Genomic DNA, 25,266 nt, shown 5'->3' with positions numbered 1-25,266 from the left:
CTTAATGATTTTTAGAAGCTCTGTTTCATGGTGGGGATGTTAATTCTATGTTAATATTGTAGTAAAAAAAAAAAAATAAGTACTTACTTCGCATTCATCTGGATTCTTTTCCCCTCTCTAGTTTACCTAAAGCAGTAAAAAGAAGAATCAATGCATTGAAGCAGCTCCAGGTGAAATGTGCGCATATAGAAGCCAAGTTCTATGAAGAAGTTCATGACCTGGAGAGGAAGTACGCAGCCTTATACCAGCCTCTCTTCGACAAGGTCAGGTGCTGTTAGTGAGTTTCAGATCTTTCTCCTGGAAAGACATCCAGAAATACCCGGGGATCACTGAATGTCTGACTTTAAGCCTCAAAACATAGCATCTTAAAACAAGCTATGCTATGCTATGCTATGCTAAGTCACTTCAGTCGTGTCCGACTCTGTGTGACCCCATAGACGGCAGCCCATCAGGCTGCCCCGTCCCTGGGATTCTCCAGGCAAGAACACTGGAGTGGGTTGCCATTTCCTCCTCCAGTGCATGAAAGTGAAAAGTGAAAGTGAAGTCGCTCAGTTGTGTTTGACTCTTAGCGACCCCATGGACTGCAGCCCACCAGGCTCCTCCGTCCATGGGATTTTCCAGGCAAGAGTACTGGAGTGGGGTGCCATTGCCTTCTCCAAAACAAGCTATAAAGGCATCCAGTTTTCAGTCTTTTCATTCACATTATTTACAGGTTCATTGTCTTGACTCTCGAGTTTCTGAATAACTGTAAGATCTTATTTTTTACTCTTAGAGAAGGGAATTCATCACTGGTGACGTTGAGCCCACAGACGCAGAGTCTGAGTGGCACAGTGAGACTGAAGAGGAGGACAAGTTGGCCGTAAGTTTCTTCTTCGTGGGCGCCACTGGCGTTCTGTTTCAGTGCTGCTGCAAACAAGACGGCCTTGGGTGGTGGTCTAGTGGTTAGGGCCTGGTGCTTTCTCCGCCACGGCCCGGTTCTAGTCCTGGTCTGGGGAACTGAGGTCCCAAGCTGTGCAGTGCAGTGGGGGATGGGTGAAAAAAGAAATAAAATGGTTTTCCTCTACGCAGAGGAGCGCTCCTAACAGCAGGCGTGGCTTCACCCTTAGGTTGAGTGTTCAGGTGTCTTCAGGACGGTGAAACAGGGTGGCTTGCAAGTCTGGCGTCTGACTGGCCCTGGCAGTCACCAGACACTGTCCCCCTTCTCGGCCGTCGGGCACCCACATGTAGTGCAGACCGTTGGGGAGGTGAAGGAGGCAGAGACCCACGAGGGCAGAGCACAGCGCGCCTGGTGGGGCAGGCCCTGGAGGCAGGGCTGCGGTGGGCAGAGCACACAGGAGCTCAGTGCTGGCGGAGTGGCCCTGGTGCCTCTCACCGCTGGACGCTGGAAGGTGCTCCTCGGGCCACGTGCTCTGACCCCCCTGCTGGCAGCCTTCTCCTGGGGCTGGTGACGGGCGCCAGTCCAGTGCTGTGGGAGCCCCAGCACGATCCGGTGAGCTCTGTTGCCCGATAGCACATTTGGAAGTCGTCTTTCTACCCCATAGTGTAAACGTTCAGAGAGGTTTTTTATGTTATTTTTGGTCGCTGTGTGTCTTTTTGATCATTTACAAACATGTCAAGTCTGATGTAGCTGAAGCTGTGCCTGTGGATAGCTGTGCATCAGGTCTTCACTATGGGAGGAGAATCTGCCTCTGCTAGCTTGAAGACCCCTGTCATCATTGCCCCTGAGAGTCACACATCAGGGCTGTGACATAGCAGAGACTCCCTTCCTCTCGGGCACAGCACCTTCCTCTCACCACCCTGCTGTTTGCACACTGCCTCTGTCCCTACACCCCTGCAGCTTGGGTGTGCAGCGTGGCGGGCATTTCTGTTGTGGAGGTCCTGGAGTGTCCTCTGCTGGTGATTGTCCCGGGTGGATGGCGAGCCAGCGCTGGGCGGCCTCTCCCTGTTGGGGGCCTGTGCCAGTCCCCAGCTCTGCTCCCCGTGGTCTAGAATTAGACTGAGGAATTACATCCGGATATGGATGCCTGAAAGGCTTTGTTTCTCCGAGACACTTGAGTGTGTGATGGCACAGTGGTCCTGGAGATGCAGATTCAAAGACAAGGAGTTTGATAGAGGTTTTAATGGGATTCTGAAACTATATTCTGTATTAAATAAGCCACTGCAAAATCTGTAAACTTGTTGCTTCATAATAAGTATTCTGTTTTGCATCTTTGTGTTTGTAGGGAGATATGAAAAATAAAGCAGTCATAGCAGAAAAAGAAGCAGCAGCAGCAGAAGAGCCCGCCCCCAGAGGCATTCCGGAGTTCTGGTTCACCATTTTCAGAAACGTGGACATGCTGAGCGAGCTGGTGCAGGTGGGCTCACGGCACCTCCCCCTTGGGCAGGCGAGCTGGCTGTGAGCTCGCCGCAGGTGTTGGCGGCGGTGGAAAGGCCTCTCGTGTGGCCGTAGCTTGGCGGAGGAGTCAGCGGGGCCCCTGACTCCCTCGTGCCCTGGTCCCCTGGGAAGGCCCACCTCGAGGAGCCTCTGCCGAGCCTGAGGTAGCCGTACTGCTGGTTGCAGCCTCGCCCCAGGAAGAGAATGAGCAGATCCCGAGCCTTCCTCGCTTCACTCACATGATGTGGACACGAGAGAGGCGTCGGGGCACGGGCCCAGGTGGAAGTGCTGGTGCTGAGGGGCCCAGTGTGTGCACACACACGTCTGTGCACGGTGACACGCGGGCGCATGCTGACTGAGTTGTGGCTTTTTTTTTTTTTTTTTCAGTTTTTTAAATTTGTTTAGGTTTATTTTATGGCTTGGGATATGATCTTGGTATGTGTTCATAGACCCTTTAAAAATATATTTATTCTGCTGTTATTGAGTGAAGTATTATAGTTGATTGGACATTGATGTTTGATGGTATTGCTGATTTCTTCTAGATCCTTGCTGATTTCTGTCTAGTTCTCTCTATTGTTTAGAGAGAGATGTTGAACTTTCCAACTTTAATTTTCAGTCTGTCTATTTCTCCTTTCAGTTCTACCAGTTCCTGCATCAAATAATTTGCAACTCTGTCATTTGGTATATAAGCACTTAGAATTGCCATGTCTTTTTAATGGATTGATTCATCAATATATAATGTTTCTCTGTGTCTCTGGTAATTTTCTTTGATATGAAATCAATTTTACTTGATATTAATATAGACACTACTATTTTTTTTTTTTTTTTTGGTTACTGTTTGTGTATCTTTTCCAATCCTTTTACTTCCAACTTGACCATTTTATTTCATTTTCAGTAAGGTTCTAGTAGATAGTTCATGATTTTTCATATTCTGGCCATCTCTGTGCTTTATTTATTTATTTATTTTTTTATTTGTTGGTTATTCAGCAGCGTGTTGTTCAGCCTCCATATGTTGGAATTTTTAATAGTTTTTCTCCTGTAATTGAGATCTAATCTTACTGCATTGTGGTCAGAAAAGATGCTTGGAATGATTTCTATTTTTTTGAATTTACCAAGGCTAGCTTTATGGCCCAGGATGTGATCTATCCTGGAGAAGGTTCCATGTGCGCTTGAGAAAAAGGTGAAATTCATTGTTTTGGGATGAAATGTCCTATAGCTATCAATTAGGTCTAACTGGTCTATTGTATCGTTTAAAGTTTGTGTTTCCTTGTTAATTTTCTGTTTAGTTGATCTATCCATAGGTGTGAGTGGGGTATTAAAAGTCTCCCACTATTATTGTGTTATTGTTAATTTCTCCTTTCATACTTGTTAGCATTTGTCTTACATACTGCGGTGCTCCCGTGTTGGGTGCATATATATTTATAATTGTTATATCTTCTTCTTGGATTGATCCTTTGATCATTATGTAGTGACCTTCTTTGTCTCTTTTCACAGCCTTTGTTTTAAAGTCTAATTTATCTGATACTGAGTATTGTGACTCCTGCTTTCTTTTGGTCCCTATTTGCATGGAAAATCTTTTTCCAGCCCTTCACTTTCAGTCTGTATGTGTCCCCTGTTTTGAGGTGGGTCTCTTGTAGACAACATATGTAGGGGTCTTGTTTTTGTATCCATTCAGCCAGTCTTTGTCTTTTGTTGGGGCATTCAACCCATTTACGTTTAAGGTAATTACTGATAAGTATGATCCGTTGCCATTTACTTTATTGTTTTGGGTTGAGTTTATACACCATTTTTGTGTTTCCTGTCTAGAGAATATCCTTTAGTATTTGTTGGAGAGCTGGTTTGGTGGTGCAGAATTCTCTCAGCTTTTGCTTGTCTGAAAAGCTTTTGATTTCTCCTTCATACTTAAATGAGATCCTTGCTGGGTACAATAATCTGGGCTGTAGGTTATTTTCTTTCATCATTTTAAGTATGTCTTGCCATTCCCTCCTGGCTTGAAGAGTTTCTATTGAAAGATCAGCTGTTATCCTTATGGGAATTCCCTTGTGTGTTATTTGTTGTTTTTCCCTTGCTGCTTTTAATATTTGTTCTTTGTGTTTGATCTTTGTTAATTTGATTAATATGTGTCTTGGGGTGTTTCTCCTTGGGTTTATCCTGTTTGGGACTCTCTGGGTTTCTTGGACTTGGGTGATTATTTCCTTCCCCATTTTAGGGAAGTTGTGGCTTTTGATCAATTTTTGAAATCTGAAATGGCCTGTCATGCACTCTTGCTAATTGTACAAATATTTAACAAGTTGCTGTTATTCTTCTAATAATTTTTCTTGAAAAAGTCTTTTTTTTCAATGGCAATGGCCAAGCTCTCTTTGTCTTGCTTTATGGACCTTTCTAGAGTGAAATGGTGAACCACTTAAAAGGTAACAAATGTGACGTTCCCTGAGATGAGTTTCCAGAATTCAGAAATTAGTACTGCTCAGAAGTCCACAGAGAGGGTGGGCTCTGCATTTGATTCGGGTGGGTCGGCACAGTGCTTTCACATCGGAGAGCTTGGCCGTGGCGGGCGTGCAGACGGCTCTCGCTGCTGCAGCTCCTGTGCGATTCCAGGGCGGCGGTTGTTGCGGTTCAGAAATGCGCTGCGTCGCCGCCGCCTCCTGCCTCTTCGGACCCGTGTCTGGGCGCCGGAGCCTGAGAAGGCGTGGCAGGAGTCTGCTCCTGCTCTCTGTCCGGGCTGGGGGATGTTTCAGTGTATTAGAGTCGTCTGTGTTCTTTCTTTCTTAATATATATGTTGTGTAGAAGTATAGTTGACTTACAGTGTTTCAGGTACGGAGCCTGGTGATTCTGTGGTACATACACAGACTCCCCATCACAGATCATTATAAGACAATGACGGTAGTTCCCTGTGGTATACAGTAAGCCTTTGTTGCTTGTTGCATATCTATTTTTTTTTTAATTAGAAAGCAGTGGCACCCCACTCCAGTACTCTTGCCTGGAAAATTCCATGGATGGAGGAGCCTGGTGGGCTGCAGTCCATGAGGTCGCTAAGAGTCGGACACAACTGAGCGACTTCACTTTGACTTTTCACTTTCATGCATTGGAGAAGGGAATGGCAGCCCACTCCAGTGTTCTTGCCTGGAGAATCCCAGGGACAGGGGAGCCTGGTGGGCTGCCGTCTATGGGGTCGCACAGAGTCGGACACGACTGAAGCGACTTAGCAGCAGCAGCAGCAGCAGCTTTCTACTCAGACTAACTCAAACAAGTGGAAGCAAAATGTCATAAATTTTTCTGACAGGCGAAAATTTGTAAGTTTTCTAAAATATATATTATACATGTTATTATATATATGTATACAAAAGCTTTTCTCCTATGTTTGATAAAGACTTGAGAAAGAACATCAAAAAAAAAAGAGATGGAGAAATGGGAAAACATAAATGAAATGGGAGCACTGAGCGTGAAACAGAAAAAGTGAAGCAGACATGATAAAGGGTCAGACAGTCCAGTTGTCTCTGAGCATGGCTGCTCAGCAGAAGCGCAGCTGTGGCTTTGGAGAAGAAAAGCAATACCTGGGCATTTGTATTTTTTCAAAAATTCCAAGATTATTCTGATATACATCTTGTTTACAGGTTTTTACAGGTGATTGCAGGCTTTTCTCGGAGAAGGCAATGGCACCCTACTCCAGTACTCTTGCCTGGAAAATCCCATGGACGGAGGAGCCTGGTGGGCTGCAGTCCATGGGGTCGCTAAGAGTCGGACACAGCTGAGCGACTTCACTTTGACTTTTCACTTTCACGCATTGGAGAAGGGAATGGCAACCCACTCCAGTGTTCTTGCCTGGAGAATCTCAGGGGCAGGAGAGCCTGGTGGGTTGACGTCTATGGGGTCACACAGAGTCGGACACGACTGAAGTGACTTAGCAGCAGCAGCAGCAGGCTTTTCTATTAAATGGTAGTCTTGGTGATACAGGATTCTATTGTTTTTCTGTTGACCAATCATGGTACAATGATGTTAAATGAGTAATAGTTACGAAATCATAAAAGCGAAAGATGTGTTTATCAGTTTTTACAATCAATAGCCAGACAAAAAATTAAAACTAATTACAATTGCCTGCCATAATGGGAACATGATTAGCCTAACAATAAAAAATAATCATTCGCAATCTGGGGGGTCAAGCAGAGTGATAGGGTCAGTGGAGGTGCATACACGAAAGACCATGCAGACAAGCGAAAGTCAGAAAAGTCCGCCGTGCCAAACCAGCTTTAGGACAGACGTGAAAGAACTTCTCCAGGCAGGAGCACAGGCCTGTGTGTTCTTACCCAAGCTGCTCTTCCATGGGGAAAGCTGTGGTTCAAGAACAGTAGACCATTAGGGATTCCTGGCGGCCCAGTGGTTAGGGCCTTGTGCTTTCACTGCCAGGCCCAGGTTTGACTCCTGGTTGGTAACTGAGATCCTGTAATCCGAGTAGTGTGGTCCAGAAAGAGAAAAGGGAGAAAGAATACTGGATCGTGCTTTTGAGAGTGCCGTGAGCCAGAAATTTATTGAGAAACTTGAGCAGTACATGCTAGAACCAGATTCTCACTGACTGTTAGAGTCTCCCGGGCAAGTTTTAAAGGGAAGTCGCGGCATCAGTGCCTCCCACCCCCAGTCAGTGAGGGTGTGAGGTGCTTGTAGAGGCTCGGGAGGTTCTGACTGTCTTCGTAACTTTGAAGCTTGTGGGGAGCAGCTCTAAACCGGCCCTCGAGTAGCTTCTGCCGCTGGCGCTTAGTTTTGGACCACCGTTTAGGCCATGGGACGTCCTCGTGCTCCGGTGCTGATCCTTGGCTGGTTGTGGAAGTGGAGGCCATCCTGGTTGTTTGTACATGTGGCACAGTCCCGTGGGCGCTGCTGGTCTGACTGAGGGTTCGGGGGAGCCCCAGGCATCACTGTGGAGCCTTGCTTTCTGCTTCTGGAATTTGGAGTTGACGTCTCATATGGATGTGGCCTTTAAGAACTGTTTTGAGCTTACCTTTTGTCCAGAGACGTGCAAAGTGCCTTTGATATTGCTGGTTTTATACAGGCTGGCCTCAGAGACATTGTGCATTTGGTTCCAGCACCCTGCAGTAACGTGAATGTAGCATTAACGTGAGTCATGTGAATGTTTTGGTTTCCCAGTGAATAATAAAAACTAGGTTTACACTATATTATAATCTGTTACGTGTACAATAGCGTTATGTCTAAAAAATGTACATTTTTGTTGTTGTTCAGTCACTGAGTTGTGTCTGACTCTTTGTGACCCCGTGGACTGCAGCTCACTAGGCTTCCCTGTCCATCACCATGTCCCGGAACTTGCTCAAAATCATGTCCATTGACAAAAATGTACATACCTTAATTTGAAAATACTTTATTGCTAAAAGATGCTAACTGTTGTCTGACAACCTAGGGTTAACAGAAGCCTTCACGTTGCAAAACAAAACCCAGAATATCTGTGAAGCGTGTTAAACAGGGTCTGCCTGTGATGCGGAAAGAACTTAAAATAGGAAACTGGAGTTTTCAGGCTTAATGAGCCTCAGGAAGTCCTTAGACTTCTGGGGTGAAGAAGTGACTGTTCTACACATAAAGCACCTTTCCTTAGTATGTGGTCTCTGGGTTTCAGGTCTTGTGATTTTTTTCCCTGAGTTCTTCTCAAATAGCAGGCGTGGTGGACTTGTGCGTTTGCATAATGATGACTTGTGAAGCCTAGAGCCGCCGTCAGACGCGCGTCTGTAGTGCCCATCGTTCAGGTCTCGGGTGCGCTGTGTGAGTGGTCTTGACTGAGTGACTGGATCCTGACTGCCTGGTGAGGGGATGGCTGCCCAGGTCAGTAGCTTGTCCAGGCGTTTCTTCTGATCCTGTCTCTCTGGGGATGTGAGGACCATCAGTCTGCACTGGTGGCGTTCCTGATTCCGTCTGCACTGACAGCTGGGGGTGGTGTGAGAGCCGGCACGGCTCCTGCCCCACGGCCCCTCCCTGCGGCCACCCCGGGGCTGGCGGTGAGTGACAAGGACAGAATTTCTGCAGGGCTAATGACCCAGAGTCTAGGGGGCGATGAAGCAGCGGCGCAGTGGGAACAGGTCTGTTGTCTGCTGCCACTCACCAGGGCCTTTTTTTTCTCTTTGTGATTAGGAGTACGATGAGCCAATCTTGAAACACCTGCAGGATATAAAAGTGAAGTTTTCGGACCCTGGACAGCCTATGGTGAGTGCTGCTTGGTGTCAGAGGGTCAGGGCCCTGAGGGTGATGGGCTGGGAGCCAGCGAGAAACGCGCCCGCTGCTGGGTGCCTCGAGTGCCGCGCCCACTCTCAGTCTCCCGCCTGGCTCAGCAGCGTGCGGGCCGCCTGGTGACTCGGTGGCATGCGCAGCGGTCGGCCGGGATGCGCTGTGCCGTGCTCTGCTTTCTGAGCCGGTTTGTTTCCTGCGTCCTGTGGGCTGGTGTCAGTCTTCTCTCAGGTGCCCCCCAGGGTTCTGAGGACAGGATGTATATAGAGCGGGTTACAGGGGCGGCGGGCGCATCCTCAGGTACATGCAGTGCTTTAGCAGAGGTCCTCGGGGCTGGGGGAGGCCGGCGCCCTCGGTTTTGAGACTGATTCTGGTGGGTACGATGGAGAGGCGTTCCTCTGCTCCTTGAGCTGTGCTTCCCAGAATTCTTGCTTCTGTGGGCTGCTTGCCAGTGAGTGAGCCTGCCAGCCCCGCTCTCTGCAGCAGTCTCAGCACGAGGCTGCCTGCGCTGGGTCCTCTGAGAGTGCCTGGTGGGGCCCATGCCAGCGCCACAGCAGCTGCAGCGCCACCTGCTGCCCGCCTGCCTGCGGCTCTGCATTTCAGGTCTTGGAGACACGGCGCCTGCGGACCGCAGGGCTTGTCCCCTTTCCTGTCCAGTATGTGGCCTGTGGGGCCGCACACCTGTGTCTGTCCCTTCCCTGCTGGCTCCACCCTGGAAAGATGTTCCGACACCCCTCTGCAGCTGGGGTGGGGGCCCTTCTGGTAGCGAGGGAGCCCCCTCTTTCCCGCCACACCCCACTCATCGCAGGGCCTTCCCCTGTGGCTCTCTTCCAGGTGACACTCTTCCCCCGGGTGGGGCTCGCAGCCCTAGAGGCGTCCTGTGGCAGTGAGCTGAGTGCGCTGCGACGACTGAACCCTTGTCCCCTGGGGTGGTGGGGTGTGCGTGCATGGTATATGTGTGATTTGATGCTGCCGCCTTCCTCAGCTTCCCAGTGGGTGCTGGAGTGCCTTGCCAGGTGCTCCTTCAGGCACCTTCCTGACTGCGGGGATCCAACTCGGGTCTCGTGCGCTCCTGCTCCTGCAGGTGGGCTTCACCACTGTGCCACCTGGGAGGCTCAGAGTTACACACGCCCTCCCTCGTGCGTCTCCCTCCCACCCACACCCCCACCTTGTTCTCAACTAGACAGAGGCCTAGGAAAGAAGGAGAAGGAGGAAAATGTGAAGGAAGGAAGGAACACCCTCGGCTTGGAGAGATGACAGGGGAGAGAGAGAAGTGAGTAATTCTGTCCATTCAGCAGTAGGGGGTGATGAAGGACAGTGGAACAGAGCTGTTGGTTAGTCCAGCCCAGTCCCCAGGGTGGCCCGTCCACGCCTGTGGTCACGACCCTCAGCAGTTCTGACGGAAGAGCGTATGCTGCTGGAGCCCATCGTGGAGATGGGTTTCCGGGGGACAGGTCAGGAGAGGCCTGGGGAGGGTCCCACTGACACTCTCACTGCCTGTAGCTGCCTTCCTGTCTTGTACCAAAAGTTTGACTTCAGTTTTAGGTTCAAAGGATTCAACAACAAAACAAACCTCTTGTTACACACAATTTCAATTTTTTATAGAAGGTTATTTGACTTAATTTAATAAATGGTCATTAAAAGAAAAGAATAGAAACGACAGACAGAAGTGATCGTGCGTGTATCACCAGGTTGGGCCCACAGCCCACACCCAGACTCCAGCAGGCTGGGGTCCTGACTGGGAAGGGGTCCTGGGCGGTGCGTCTGCCCCATGGAAGATCTTCAGATGGGAGTTTGGGGGTTTCCTGTTTACAGTCTCAGGCCACGAACCGATACCGTGATCAGTTTGTGCACAGAAACGTAGCTCTGGTTTCACTTTAGCTTTCGAAATGCTGTTTGTTTCATCTCTAAGATCTATTAGACGTGAGGGGCTGGCCAGGCCTCCCGGGCCTAAGATTCCGGGAACCGTCCCTTCCTTATCTCGGGCGCCACCTGACTTGCTTGTGCTTGCAGGAGATGCGGGTTTGATCCCTGGGTCAGGAAGATCCCCTGGAGGAGGGCATTGCAACCCACTCTGGTATTCTTGCCTGGAGAATCTCATGGACAAGAAGAGCCTGGCGGGCTCCAGTGTGTCGGGTCACAGAGTTGGGCATGACCGCGGTGCATGCTTCTTACCGGCTGTTTGTTTCACCTCTTGCGTCATAAGACTTCTTAGACCCCGAGGGGCTGGCCAGGCCTCTGGGCGCTTAAGAGATTCCAGGACCCACTCCTTTTCTTATCTAGAGTGCCACCTGACTCACTGAGCTCGCGGGCAGGCCTGGAATCCGGGCAGGTCAAGAGCAGGTCAGAGCCCTGCTCCCCGCTTCTGAAGCCTGAACAGGACAGTTCTCTGTTTGTTTCCTTGATACTGTCCTGACTGCGGTGTGGTCTCCCAGAGCCGTGGTGTGTGCTTGTCGGCCTCCCTTCCCTGCTGCCTGATCTCTGGCTGCCTGTGTCTGCCTCCCAGGCCTTCGTGGCCCTTCTCTTCCTCCTCCCCTTGCTGCTGCTAAGTCACTTCAGTCGTGTCCGACTCTGTGTGACCCCGTAGACAGCAGGGACTCTCCAGGCAAGAACACTGGAGTGGGTTGCCATTTCCTTCTCCAATGCATGAAAGCGAAAAGTCAAAGTGAAGTCGCTCAGTCGTGTCCAACCCTCAGCGACCCCATGGACTGCAACCTACCAGGCTCCTCCATCCATGGGATTTTCCAGGCAAAAGTACTGGAGTGGGGTGCCATTGCCTTCTCCACCTCCTCCCCTTAGTTTTCCTAAATTACTTTCCCAGCTGATTGTTGTACCCTGGGAATAAAAATGGGAAGAGCTAACATTTAACTGGTAATGCCTGTGACCCCGGCTGCCTTCTGACTGCTCCTGCAGAGTAATCCTCGGGTGACCCATGGAGAGAGGGGTTTGTGATGCCGTGTTACAGGCGAGGAAGCAGAAGCACAGGGAAGTTGAGTGACTTCCCGGAATCTGACAGCGCCGATGGACAGAGGCCGTCCAGGCCCGGAGTGGGTTCACTGAGCTCTGGGGAAGCAGGGCTGAGGGGAAGGCCTGCACACGCTGCTGCTTCTGGCCAGTGTCCTTCTCAAATAGAACACGTTCCTCAAAACCGGATTATGGAGTCCCAGAGCGTTTCATTTTGTTAACGTTCGGTATCGCCAAATTGCCCTTTGCAGCACACGAGTGCCCTTGTTTCCCAAAATGCAGGCCAGTGCTGTGTTCCTGGGACTTCTTACCCAGAGAGGGGGTATTTCATTTTTTGTCTGTTTTGTCCTGTGGGTACACATGTCTTCTTTGTTGCCATCTGATTTGTTCCCACTGCTTTGTACCCCCTCTTGTCTGTTGAGCACTTTGTGAGTGAAGGGTGAGCGCATCTGTGGTGGGTCCCAGAAGGCTTCTCTGCCCACGTGGAGTCTTGCGCTTTCACTGTGGGGCTGGGAGGAACTGCTCTGCCTGAGAGGGGCGGAGTGGGGGCTGGGCTGCAGCTGACCTCCCCCTCCAGACCCCCGCCTGCTGTGACCATGGGGCTGGGGTCCTGGGCAGCAGGCCCACGTGCCCACATGTGCACTCAGGCTGGCGGGGGTTTCCCTGGCCTGGCCTGGGCTCTACCTTTGGGCTGGTGGTTTTGCAGTAAAGACATGCTCGTTATGTGAGCACGCCTCCTGAGCTCTTCGGTATTCTGCCTTAGGGAGCGGGGTTCCAGCAGGCACTGTGTGGTTGGTAAAATCTGTCCCCAGTTACCTGTAGATTTTAAGTGGTGTTGACCCTGAGTTTTTTTTCCCAGTCTTTTGTATTAGAGTTCCACTTTGAACCCAATGACTACTTTACCAATCCAGTCCTGACAAAAACGTACAAGATGAAGTCAGAGCCAGACAAGGCCGATCCGTTTTCTTTTGAAGGCCCTGAGATTGTTGACTGTGACGGGTAAGAAAATGCCATTAAGCTTCTTTTTCTGAAACACACGAGATGGTTTTAAAACGCCACAAGTAAGGTGGAAGTTAAGAATAAAGCAGGAAGCCTTTATCTGTTTAAAAGCCCAGCAGACAGGAGGGAAGTCAATGAAAGAGTCTCTCCTTTTGGGGATATGACGGCTGGCGCTGGGAAATGTGTCCTGCGGTTCCCTGAGCCAGCCTGTAGGGTGGTGGCCCAGTTTCCCCAATGTAATGCGGGCCTTGGGATCCTCAGTCTCCCAGAGGGACGCAGAGACCATGAAGCTGGTCGGCTCCTCTTGGCAGGGCCCTGCCGAGTGAGTGGCTGGGCGGTGCAGGGCCGCGTGAGCACGCGCGGCCTCGGGACCCAGCGCTCGGTGCTGTGGCCTTTGGACCACGGAGGAGGGCAGCTTAGAACCTGTCCTCTTGGTTGGTTTGAGACAGTTTGGGAAATCATTTTATTCCTGATTGAAGCAGTTACTTACTGAACCAAGGACTTACCCTGATGCATTTCTCTGTGTGAGTGAGTATACAGAGCTTGATTAAAATTCTGCTGGACTCAGATGGCCAGAATGCTTTAGAAAGATTGTTGCCCAGGCCCAGGCCACCGAGTGAGGAGCCTTCCTCTCCGCACTCTCTCTGTTGGCCACGGTGACTCAGAGGTCAGCCCCACCGAGGCCCGCTCAGCACCCCGGAAGCCAGATGTCCTTCACCAGCCATCAGTCTTGGCAGCAGCCGGTGTGCTTTCCCCATCTAGTCCCGCTCACTTAGTTGCTGAGACCTTGTGCCTGAGTGGTGGCTTCCTGTGCACTGTGGGGTCTGTAAAGGGGCAGCGGTGACAAGCTGCTGCCCAGGCACGGTCATGGGAAGGACCTGGCGGGACCCTGCAGAGTGTCTGTGGGGCCACCGCGCGGCCTCCTGCGCCTGCGGCCTCCGCCTCCTTGAGGCGTGCCCAGTGCCCACTGGCAGGTGCTGGCGTCCGGTTCCCGGTGAAGCGCCGGGCTGGGGCCTGCTTGCCAGGCACACGGTGGTGACGGTCTTACCCCTGTAGGTGCACCATTGACTGGAAGAAAGGAAAGAACGTGACTGTCAAAACCATCAAGAAGAAGCAGAAACATAAGGGCCGAGGCACCGTCAGAACAATCACCAAGCAAGTCCCCAACGATTCCTTTTTCAACTTCTTCAGCCCACTGAGAGGTGAGCAGGCCGGGTTGTGGCTCCAGTACAGGTGCGAACGGATTGCCAGTGACCGTCAGGGTGTCCCCCGGTCCTCTGGCGAGGACGGTGCTGTGAGTTGCCCTGCAGCTGCGGCTGTCCTGGGGGGTCCATGGGTACCCGTCCTGGCAGGCGGGGCCCATGGGAGCTCTGACACGCGCACAGCTTGTAGACCGTCCACCCCTCCTCAGACTGGGGCGCGGAGCGGCGCTTGGGCCTTAGGTGGGTGACAAACGTGGGCGTAGGGCAGAGGCGGGGCCGGGCGGCGGGCCTGTCCTCCCCCAGCTCCGAGCCCGAGACGGGACTCGGGGGGCCGAGAGCACGGCCGCACGCCGTCTTCACGTGACTTCCTCCTCCCGAGGATTCGACAGCCAGGCCTGCCGGCCGTGCTGGAGTACGGATGTGAGGGGAGAACACTTTATTTTCTGTGAACAGGAGCCAGTGCGGAACGGCAGCCCCGCTCCAGGTGATGGCGGCCCTTCGGGCTGTTTGTAGAGGCCGCCCGGTGGCGTCACTGGGCTCTGACCCCAAGCCGAGGGGCAGGCTGCCCGTCCCCACCCGGGGCCTTGTTTTTCACTGTTGTGGCTGTTGTCTCGGTTTGTTCTTGAGCCTGAAAGGTCCCAGGGTGTGTCAGTTTAGGGGATAAGATCAGCTGTAAACATGAGTCTCAAATTTCCTTGTTTGGAAAGATCCCTTTCAGAGCCTCATTTGGGAATGCTGGAGGTTTCCTGTGTGAACTCACCATGAAGAAGAGGGGCTTTGAATCCTAAATTCACTGAGCTTGTTGGACTTCCAGATAATTAATAGCAATTAAGATGACATTAAGTGGACTTGAGGATTTGGGGGCAGTTTAGCGGGGTTCAGAAACTATTCTGATGTGGTGGTTCCGTTGCTCAGTCGTGTCCAGCTCTTTTCAACCCCGTGGACCGTAGCACGCCAGGCTTCCCTGTCCTTCCCCATCTCCCCACGCTCACTCAGACTCAGGCCCATCGAGTCGGCGACGCCTCCGACCGCCCCACCCCTGTCGCCCCTTCCCTCCTGCCATTGAGTCAGCGACGCCTCCAGCCGTCCCACCCTGTCGCCCCTTCCCTCCTGCCGTTGAGTCCGGCGACGCCTCCAGCCGTCCCACCCCTGTCGCCCCTTCCCTCCTGCCTCGTGTTGTGGTTGCACAAGTCTGAAGGTGTCAGAGGTCACTAAGTCGTGTATTTGAAGTGGCTGAGTTTTAGGGTGTGTCACTGTTGTGAAACAATATTAAGTGATCCGCTCTATGAAAATGAGTAGAGGTGATGGCGGGGGAAGGATGGTGGCGTGGTCGAGGGAGAAATTAAGATGAGTAAAAGGCCTTTTCAGATGTAGGAAATCACCTCTGCTGCTCCAGCGCCCCTGTGGTCTCAGTGCAGAACGGGCCAGCAGTCGGGGAGCAAGCCCTTGTGACTGCTGCCCCAAGGCCAGAGTCCCAGAACCTGCATTTCGCTTGCATGTGAGGCTGGGGGCCACCCTGGGGGTGGGGCTCACACCCCACCGGGACAGACCTTACAGCGGTGGGGCGCCGGGGAGGTGGGGGACAGTGCGTGCCCAGCAGAGGTGACTCACGCACCACGTGCACATCACCGGGCCCTGCTGAGCACGGGTTCAGGCCCGCTCCTCTGTCACGCTCAGCTCTGTGCTGGGCTGTCCTGGCGTTTGGCGCTGGAGGCTCCGTGGCTCAGCTTCAGTGCGGGGTGTGGGGCGCTGCCAAGGGCAGCGTCAGTGCTGGCACCCCGCCCACCCGGAGCCGTCCCGGGAGGGGCGGTCAGCACTGTCCCCTCCCTCCTCCTTTGCAAGCAAACAGAAGTAGAGCCCCAGCCTAGCTGAGGTGTAGCGCCTCAGTGCCATGAGGACTTCCAGGGACTTAGAGTTTCCTGTTTTCTGTTGACTCATCACACGGAGTTACACGAGGTGAAGCTCCGCCCGAAGCACAGATACACTGAGACCCGCAGTCTGGCTCCCCGTGCACCATTCCACCCACGACACTTTAACCCTCTGCCAGTTCTCTTCTGAAAGTGGCCTTCTCCAGCTGGGCCTGGGGGCTGGGAGACCCTGGGCAGCTTCAGTCTGCGGTGGGAGGAGAGCAGGTGGGGGCATCCCGCTTTGGCAGTTTCTGGTATACCATGCTGCTTATCTGTCAGCCGAGCGTCCAGGGGGGCTTTAGAAAGGTGGGTTATCTGTGTAATCAGATGTTTTCTTTTTTCTAGCATCAGGGGATGGAGAATCACTGGTAAGATTTGCATTGTTACTAAGAATCTATTCTGCTGTTAAGGCCTATCTCCTGACTAGTTCGCTGCTTCCTTTTTAACCCATTCCTGCTCCCCTAAAAACCAGGGGTGAACCTGTATCCGTTGCACCGCGGTGTGGGACAGGGGCGTGCTCTGTGGGTGGGCTTCAGGGGCAGCCGTGTCCTTCAGCCTGCACCCAGCACTTACCTGCCTCTCCTGCAGTATGGCAGCGCCAGCGCCCAGCACCTTTAAACCAGGTCCCAGGCAGTGGGGTGGGGTCTGGTGAGAGAATGTGACATTTACCCTGTGGAAACAGGTAAGCACTGAGCTTCCCCTCCCAGGATGAAGACTCCGAGTTCACGTTAGCCTCCGACTTTGAGATCGGACACTTCTTCCGTGAGCGGATCGTGCCGCGCGCCGTGCTCTACTTCACGGGGGAGGCCATCGAGGATGATGACAACGTAGGTGGTCTAGGGGCGGGTGGCCTGGGGGGCCCTGCAGGGGGGCGGTGCTCTCTGGAGCCTGGGGCAGAAGGCATGGCCCAGTGCCCGAGTCAGCCTGTGCAGTGACGCCTTTCAGGCTGTCCTCTCCAGACCCACAGCTCACTGCTGCATGCGAGGTGTGTGGCTGGGGTGACCTCCAGACCTGGGGACTGTCACTCAGCGCCATGTGGGGACTCTCAGAGCCAAGTCGTGCTGGCATGTGCGTGTTGACTCCAGAGAGAGAACCCCATGCTCCATAGGAGGACGGCCCCCTGGGCCAGCCCCTTCCGTTCGGCCTGGAGGAGTTGGCCTCTCGCAGGCAGAGCTTGGGAGCGGGGCCCCTGAGCCCGCCTGGCCAGCTGTCCCTGAGCCGTCACCCGAGACCATTGTCCGTCGTGACCACGGCCCGGGTGCCGCCAGCCTTCTTGCTGTGTGGAGGGGAGGTGTGCGTCCTGTAGTGTTGCTGGGAGCGGCTTAGTTGCCGTTTACTCCCTCGTGTTGAGCACTCGGAGGGGTCCTCTCTGGTGAGGTCTGTGGGGGCTCCTGGCTGAGCAGCGGAAGCTGGGCGGGCCTGCGCTGCTCAGCACCCTCCTGTGTGCTGCAGGCCCCAGGGCAGCGAGCGTGGGCCAGCTCGGGTGTGCGGCTGCATCGCCTGAGACCAGTGGGCTTCTTAGGTGCAGTCTGCCCCAGAAGCACGGACACGCCCGGCATGGCGTATCCAGGGGTCAGGAAAGTGCCCGGGTCATTGCTCAAGGATCAGCTTAGGAGACGCAGGTTGTACACATTCTGATCCGATGCCGTCCAGTAGCACCTTCTGCAGCGAGGGCACCGTCCTGCACTCTGTCCACTGTGGCAGGGCTGGCACTGCATGACACTGGACGATGTGAGATACGGCCGTTGGCAGCTGAGGAGCCAGAGGATTGGATTTATCTAATCTGGCCAAGAAAGATCTAGTGGCTGCACACTGGAAACGCCCTCCAGACGAGGGTCCACAGGCCTTCTCGTGATCACATACCCACCACTGTAAACACCTGACGATGCCGCGTGTGTGTTTATTTACTCACAGTACACGCCAGGCAGCTCCTCCTGGTGACGTCTGTGTCTGTTTTCACTACTGATGCCATCAGCCACACCGCAGGTTCACGGTGTGGTCCAGGGGCTCACTCGGCCTGCAGGCCTGGAGCCCCAGCTCTGCAGGTGCCCGCATGTACGCTGGGGCTGACGTAACCACTCCAGCTACTCTTCAGGCTCCTGATCGAGGAAGCGCAGGGTGTGGGGACAGGCGTGCGAGCCCCCGTGTCAGACCTGCTCAGAGCAGCACAGGGGCTGGGCGTCATATCGGGGTGGCGTGCACGCAGGCGTTTGGGCTTGGGCTTCCACATGCTCGGAGCCTTGGCTCTGCCAGAATTTGAGGTGGCTGCACAGAGCTCTCAGAGGTCGGTCCAGGGTGAGGCGGTGCCTGTGGAGCCTCAGGAAACCAGCATGTGAGCGTGTGCAAGGCTGGTTCCCGTGGGACGGGCCGCCCACACTGTCAGAGGCTGCTCAGGACATGGGTTAGGAAGGAGCGCGCGACGTCCCCATCCTGCTGCTGCTCAGGCCAAGGGGATGTGCAGACCAGGCCCATGCTGCGCTCTGCTGAGTGCCTTTGAGCTGTTGATGAGGACTTTGGGAGCGGGGCTCTAGGAAGAAAGACCGTGAGAGAAAGCCTGCTCCATCTGCGGGTGCCTTGTCGATGCAGCCGACGGGAATGAGGTTCATGTAGTTTTGTTTGCTTCTGGGAGCAGCCTAATATCTGGGACTCGGCCGGGAGCCTGACCAGCAGTGTCCTTGGACACATGAGAGGTTGGGTCCAGACGTTCATTCAGCCACAGTGTTGGAGTTTCTCCTGGCATACTTTAAACACCAGGTTTTATTACATTCCTAGGTACAGATGAACGATTTCCCCTTGTCTGAGATGTAGGGTGACACTGAGAGTCCTGTGTGTAATAAACCATGCGGCTGGTTGACTTAGATCAGCCTGGTTCCCGGTTGGACACAGCGCAGCCCACGCTGACCGGCTCCTGGGCCCCAGCCCCACCCATAGTCTTTGTTTGGGGCGGTTTTCAGATACCTGGTGTCCCATGAACATGGCAGGACACGGCAGGAAGCTGGCTTCTGCTCGGAGGCTGGGCCACTGTGGGCATGGGGCAGGCGCTGTGTCTGGGTCAGGCTGCCACTGTGCTTTGTAAAAACCTCTTTCCTTCCCTTGCAGTTTGAAGAAGGTGAGGAAGGAGAAGAGGAGGTAAGAGCTGGCTCAAGTGAGACGCCGTTCCCCGAGGTCGTCCTCGGCCCTGTCTCCTGAGTGGACGGGGGCTGTGGGGTCTGACTGGCCACGATACCCTTGTCTTGTGGGGACCTGCCCTGGAGGCCCTCGGCCCTGGCGAGCGCTCGCTACGACGCGCAGATGGGTGGCAGTGTCGAGTCGGACCCTGCAGTTGGCTGACGAAAGTGCGTCTTACAAAATAACCATCAATCAGACCAATCCACTTGGTCAGCAGTATGTTTACTTCAGGGTCATCTGTGAGAAAAGTGGCCAAAGGAGGGATTTGGTTGAGTGTGGGTGATCGTGATTGTAGCCAGTTTCCTTGTGAATCAGAGGAGTCCTGTCTGCTCAGCGCGTTGTCCCTCCTTTTGATGCAGGAGCTAGAAGGAGACGAGGAAGCGGAAGACGACGATGATGCCGAGATTAACCCCAAGGTGAGTTGTCGGGAATCCCCACACCTGTGTCTGCTGTACTGCTGAACTTTTAAAACACATTCCTAGCTTTGAGCCGGGCTGTTATGAACATGTGCCTGTCATTCTCTAATTTAAAAAGTTAAAATTGTACCAGAAATATACTCGGATGACGAGCTGTTTAGATACCTGATAAACAATTTGAGTGTTAAATGGCTTTCCAGCTCTTTCTCAATCTGTGTCTTATTTATGTAAACTTATTCTGGAGAGCAGCTTTATGTTCTTTATCTTTATGGTGTAGTTGGCAGCGTGAATAAACCTTTTTGTTTTGTGTTTGTTTTTGGAAAAAGTACAGAGATAGGGTTTGGTTTGTCTTGATGACTAGAATAGAGGAGCAGCAGGCATAATTTTACAGTTGTAACTGTACTGAGACTAGTGAGGAGATACGTCTCAATAGCTTAGATAATTTGAAATAAACCAGGAAGCTTTGCAAAAACCAACAAAGAAGCACCTGATGGGGATGAGTGGCAGTCCCAGTGATTTACATGTAGTTAGGTTTCACCTGCCGTCTCAGATGAGCTTACATCAAGGAGCTTGCCCCTTGGCGCGTATTTTAAACACAGAGCTGTGTTGCTGCTGCTCTGAAGCTGCACTGAGAGCTCTCTTGCGTGCTCATAGGAAAGCTATGGCTCACCTGCCCCTTAGGACTAAGGGTGTCACAGCCGTCAGAAGACTAGCTGTGCTCGGCGCTGTGGGCTCTAAGGAGACGTGGTTGTCTGTCTCCCCAGCTCGGGCCCGAGGCTGGCCATGGGTAACCGGGTCTGAGTGTTCCGTGGCACCAGCTGTGTCTACGAATGCACGCTCACAGTGGTGCTTCCTTCTGGGGAAGGGTGTGAGTGCGTTGACCACCTCAGCGTACCATGCAGGTACTGCTCTGGGCACGGACTCGGACACGTTCATCTTCTCTAAGCCAGCCTGTCCCTTTCATGGTGGAACCGTGCACACCAGGGCCCCAAGTGCCTCGCCCTTCGCCGTCAGGTGAGGAGCCGTGCCCTGCCTGCGCCCAGGTGTATGTGCCTGGCTGCTCTGCAGCCCTCAGGGGCTGAGGCACACGTTCACAGTGGGATTCCAGGCCAGAGGCAGACGGCTCCAGCGGCTGCCTCCGACTCCAGGGCCCGCCTGCCGCCCGTCCTGCACAGCACTGAGGCTGCTCACTCCTCCTGTCCTGTCGTCTCCCGTCGTCGTCGTCCTCCTCTTCTCTCCATGGCCAGGCCTCCTGTCCTGTCTCATGTCTGGGCCTTCTAGAAGAGCAGCCTCACCTGGTGACCACAGAAGGAGGGGATGGCCAGCACTAACCATGAGGGCTTGGGTGTGTTTTGCTGGTCGGGGGCGGGCGAGAGGGACCGGGGCTCGTGGTGTGCGCGGCCCCTGTCAGCCTCGCCGCAGGGTCCGGTCTGGTCCTCTGGGGCCGTGAGGGGACGGCGCTGTTGCTGTGGTGCTCCTCTTCAGAGGACTCTCAGGTCAGTCTGCCACGAGCAGAGGGCAGTACGGAAGAGGGGCTGTTTAGGCATTACAGGTGCAGGTCTGCGTGTGAGGTTTCCCGTCGTAGGGTTGATACTGTGCAGCCCTTTGGTACCATGGGAAATTGTGGCTCTTTCCTCCTGTTTAATCTTGTGCATTTCATTTTCTCTCATGCTGATGGTTCCTTTCAATTTTTTTCCCCATTTAGGTGTAATTTTTGTCTGTTAATCATTCATGCGTTTCTAGGTAAGGTGGAATTCCATTCATTCATACCTTCCAAACTTGTGGTCTGTGTTTTGTAACAATGCCACGTTGTGACGGGTAGCGTGTCCAGGGCCGCTTGGTGTGTGCGGGGCTGGACAGGGCTTTCCAAGAGCGGGTGTCTGCCGTGTGCACTTTGAAAACCAGCCGACAGAAGCCACGTCGGGCTCCTGCTGGCGGAGCCCAGGGTTTGTTGCCAACCAGGTAGTGGCGATGTCACTGGTGTGACGCCTCTGTTGACAGCAGGGCTGCCCCCCTTCCCAACCCTCCCACCCCCCGCTCCCCACCCCGAGTGAGAGGCTGGACCAGGATGCCCAGGCCCCCCAGCAGGGCCAGCCTGCTGCCCACTGTGACCCGCCCCCCCCAACGTGTGTCTGCTGCCCGTTCATTCTGCTTAAGTTCAGGTGTTGTGCAGACCGGCGGGGAGTAAAGGGTGGACGTTAATGTGCCAGAATGTTCTGTCTTGGGAGCTGCTGGCGCCAGCATCCCGTGGGTGTTGCTGAGTGCTGCGGAGGTTGCTGAGGCGTGTGCAGCTCAACTAAGAACCGGCTCCAGACTGAGGCCGTCCGCCCCGTCCCCTGCGGGGTCCCCTGCTCGTGGCTCTGCCCGTGTCACGAGTCCCCCTCATGGACGCCGCTGTTGGCTCCTGTGGGAAAGGGAGGGAGGTGCTAACAGGAGACCCGTGTGAAGCCGGGGTGACAGTGTCGGCATCCAGGCGGGAGCAGGGCTCCCCAGCCTGCGCTCGTGTGGGGGGCTCCCGGAAGAGCAGGGCTGTGTCTGCACCTCCGAGCTGGAGAGGGTGTCTGTCTGCACCCCGTCCCTTCGCTCTGGCGGGCTGGCTTTCTCAGGAAACCGAGGCAGGCAGGCAGACGGGGCTACAGAAGCTTTTGGTGGGCGGCGTGCACGCCCACCCTGGGCTGTCTGAGGGGTTAGGGCGGTTGTGTCGGGTCCTGTCTCCTTGCTCTTGGCCCCCGCTGCCCATGTTGTCCAAGGGATGGCACCGGGCCTGTTAGGCCCGAAGCCCCTCTGCTCCCCGCCCCTAGCCAGTGAAGCGGGCCGTCCGTGAGCAGCCCAGCGTGTCCTCTGGCAGAACCAGTCACGCTGTTGAGCGTCTCTCTCCAGGTCCGGAGCCCCTGTGGAGGAGGCCGCCCCCAGGACTGGGCCACCAGCACTGAGGCTAGGGCGGGTTGGTGGGGGCCTGCCCTCTTGGGCAGTTGCTATCTGTGAAGGGCTTTCTCCTAAATGCCCCCAGCTGGCAGGGTGTTGGTCCTTTCATCCCTTGATGACCAGGCTTCTGACAGCTCGTGATGTGAGGGCGGGAGTTCCTGCAGGTTGTTTTGGGCTCACAGGCCAGAACCTGGTGTCTTGTTGATAGTTCACTCTCGGGACTGCAGGGCTCTGTGTCAGTGCTCCAGCCTGGAAGTTGCGTCTGTGTGGACACTGGCCCAGGGTGGGGCTGTGTTTGGGGGAGGCAGCGTGCCGCAGGCAGCCCCGCTCCCCCGCCCGGTGAGCTCCCCTCCGCCTCCCCCACCGCCACCCCCACTGCCAGTCCTGGCCTGGGGACAACCAGTTCCCTCCAGTGTCTGCAGCCCCCGAGGTGAACAGTTGGTGATGCACGCTCGTGGCAGAGAAGGTGTTGCCCCGGAGACGGTGCGCTGAGTTGCATGCTGCTCCGTGTGACACAGCATCCTGTCTGTCCTCTGCGTCCATTTCCCTGGAGGGGGTGGTGCCACGTCCTGGTCCTGAGTCTCCTGCCCGGGCCCACCTCCTCAGCCTCAGCTCTCCAGCCTGGAGATACACGCCTCCCTTTGTCCCCAGATGGCTGCACGCCGCTGCCCCAGGCCGGAGCACCTCTGCACACCCAGTGAGTCTGGAACCAGCCTCTGAGCCCCGTGGCCACGTGTCCGGGCTGCCTCCAGGCCCCCTTTGAGATGACAGTTTGAATTAGGTCTCTTCCAAGTAGAACTTCTCATCGGGGTGCTCGCTCTGGGCCCAGGCTCCGGGTGTATTCCTGGGGAGTGTGTGATGCGGTGCTGTTAGCCCAGTGCTGGGCGGGCCCGAGGCCAGGCGTGGAGCGAGTGTCCCGCTTGGCCCTGTGCTCACGCACTCAGCCTGGGGCCCGCGCTCCCTGTTTTGTCTCTGTGCATCTTTTACACGTGGGCTCTTCGTCCCACACGTGTGCTGAGGATTAACAAGCCGGGCACCATCCCACAGGTGCCCGGCCTGTTAATTCTCAGCATTGGTTGTATTATCCCAGATGTTTCTTTTAAACTGTGTGATGCTAGTTTTTCTTAGACTCTGAGACATGCCAGGTTATATTCAGAGTAATTTGTCATCTTCCCAGCCAGAAATCATGGGTTCTTGTTGAGTAAATCATTGGCTCAGAAGTATTAGTAAAATCGTTGTCTGTGTCTGAGGCTCTGGTGATCTCCACACAAAATTCATGGGGTTGCTAAACAGGTTGAGACGCTGTGAGCTGTTCTCCGTTAGACTGTAGTCAAGTGAGTCTGCTCTGGGGAGGGTCTCCCCTCCTCCTCTTCTGGAAGGCTCGCGTGCCAGCTGCGGGGCTCCTGGGAGGGTTGGGCTTTGTCTGTGGAGCTCTTAGTGGCCCCTCGTCCACTGTCATGGCCTTGTCCCCATCAGTAAGCGGAGCTCTGAGGCCTGGGCTTGGGGGCAGGTGTGTTCCAGGCAGGGCCCTGACGCCTGGTCCATCCGCGCTGTCCCAGAGCCGGGGCCTTCCAGCTGGGGACGGGGTGCTGCTCTGTTTAATTACTCTGTGCCACTGAAGGACCTCCCCTCACCCTGAGATCCTCCTGCTGACAGTTAGGATGTCTTTAAACAAGAAAAGGCAGCCCCACTGCGCCCTTGTTTATGGGAAGTTAGCTTATTTTTTTTGTTACTATTTTCAAAGTGTATGTTAGCAACCAGTTTTTTAGTAAGAGCAAGTGACGTATTGAGTCTTTGTTGTCGTTGTTGGATGGAGACGCCTGCTGATGGGTGGCCCGGTTCTCTACAGTCTCGTTTTCTCTCGTTGACAGAAGGAGCCCAGCCAGCCCTCGGAGTGCAAGCAGCAGTGAGGCGGCCGCGTGGACAGCGTCACGCCTGACTCGTTTTCAAGTGCATGGTTTTCACTTAACTTCTCCTTTTACTTTATTATTTTGCTTAACCTGTACAGCGGCAGCTCAGACGCATTTCAGAGATAGGAGGTTTAATTCCAGCACCCTCTACGGCCTCGGGCACAGCTCAGTGGACTCCCCCAGCCCGGCCTTGGGGAGGGCCCTGCAGATCGCATTGGGGATCCCTGGACGCCAGGGGCACGTGTCCAGGGGTGTGGTTCCAGGGCATCTAGGACTCGCTCACCCTTCCGCCATCGGACAGGATGCGTTTTGTCTGAAGACGCCCACGCGCTGTCGCCAGTCCCGGCAGCGCCAGCGGGGGTAGGCGCCCTTCTCACCCTGCTCCTTCTTTAGTTCTATTTTCCTCAGGACTGACCCTGAGGCTCCCGCTTTTGTGGTTCATCTCGTATTTATTTACCTTTCACGCTGGGGACGGCTGGGGGCGTGCTCTCTCGCTTGTCCTCCAAGTTTCCGAGACCCTGTGGGGACCAGACACCCGGTGCCCTGAGCCGGAGGTGCTGGTCAGGCTGCAGACCCCGCGGAAGAAGCTGCTCCCTCAGGACACGCGGACCGTGCTTGGCCTTGGGGACGGGGGTGGGGCTGTGGGCAGAACCGGGGCTTGCCAGGCTTCGCGGGGAGGGGCTCCGGCCGGCAAGCACGGCTTTCCTCCGTAGTGCCACACGTCTTGCTTTCTCGTAGCTCCCATTTCTTGGCCCCACACTCATTTTGTCTTAAAAGCCTTGGGTTTCGAGCGACCTGTCCTTGGTGGCGTGTGGGTTTTGAGTGTGTGACCTCTGGCCCGGGGAGTTCAGGCTGTGGCCAGGCTGTAGAGTGCTCAGCCTTACTTAACATTTGTAACTGAATACAGTGTTTTCAATTTGTACAGAATAGTTAGAATATTCTATTAAAGTTGTGAACCATGGACCCAGCGCGTGTGTGTCTTCCTTGGGGGGCCGCGGCGGGCGGGGCTGCAGGACGCCGCTATCTGGGGCGCTGCGTGTGGGCAGGTCCAGGGCTTCCGGACTCCTGGGGTGTGTGTTCCTGAGGCGCGCTTCCCTGTCGATGGGTTGGGGTCCCCGGCTCCGAACCCAGCAAAGAGTCGTTTCTGAGCATTTGCAGGTTTGCACCCTCTAGGTTGG

At 54.4% G+C, this 25,266-nt stretch overlaps 1 protein-coding gene across 3 annotated transcripts in view; it reads left to right on the top strand.

The window, feature by feature from the left end:
- Positions 1 to 25,051, top strand: part of NAP1L4 (nucleosome assembly protein 1 like 4) — a 53,527-nt gene extending 28,476 nt beyond the window's left edge. For 2 of the 3 annotated variants that reach the window (XM_070359907.1, XM_070359908.1), the window contains exons 5-15: positions 122 to 263; positions 773 to 859; positions 2,223 to 2,354; positions 8,505 to 8,576; positions 12,421 to 12,560; positions 13,617 to 13,762; positions 16,015 to 16,037; positions 16,377 to 16,496; positions 18,769 to 18,798; positions 19,197 to 19,253; positions 24,050 to 25,051. In XM_070359907.1, coding sequence (XP_070216008.1) covers positions 122 to 263; positions 773 to 859; positions 2,223 to 2,354; positions 8,505 to 8,576; positions 12,421 to 12,560; positions 13,617 to 13,762; positions 16,015 to 16,037; positions 16,377 to 16,496; positions 18,769 to 18,798; positions 19,197 to 19,253; positions 24,050 to 24,088 — 988 coding nt within the window. In that variant the 3' untranslated portion in view covers positions 24,089 to 25,051. Of the gene's footprint in view, positions 1 to 121; positions 264 to 772; positions 860 to 2,222; positions 2,355 to 8,504; positions 8,577 to 12,420; positions 12,561 to 13,616; positions 13,763 to 16,014; positions 16,038 to 16,376; positions 16,497 to 18,768; positions 18,799 to 19,196; positions 19,254 to 20,958; positions 20,997 to 24,049 lie in introns of all 3 variants that reach the window. The other variant, XM_070359909.1, reaches the window with a different exon arrangement.
- The last annotated feature ends 215 nt before the right edge of the window (positions 25,052 to 25,266 follow it).

This window comes from Bos mutus, chromosome 22, assembly GCF_027580195.1.
Source record: "Bos mutus isolate GX-2022 chromosome 22, NWIPB_WYAK_1.1, whole genome shotgun sequence".
NCBI classification, from domain to species: domain Eukaryota; kingdom Metazoa; phylum Chordata; class Mammalia; order Artiodactyla; family Bovidae; genus Bos; species Bos mutus.
The sequence above is the reverse complement of the archived record's forward strand: the minus strand, read 5'-3'. Positions and strand labels throughout refer to the sequence as shown.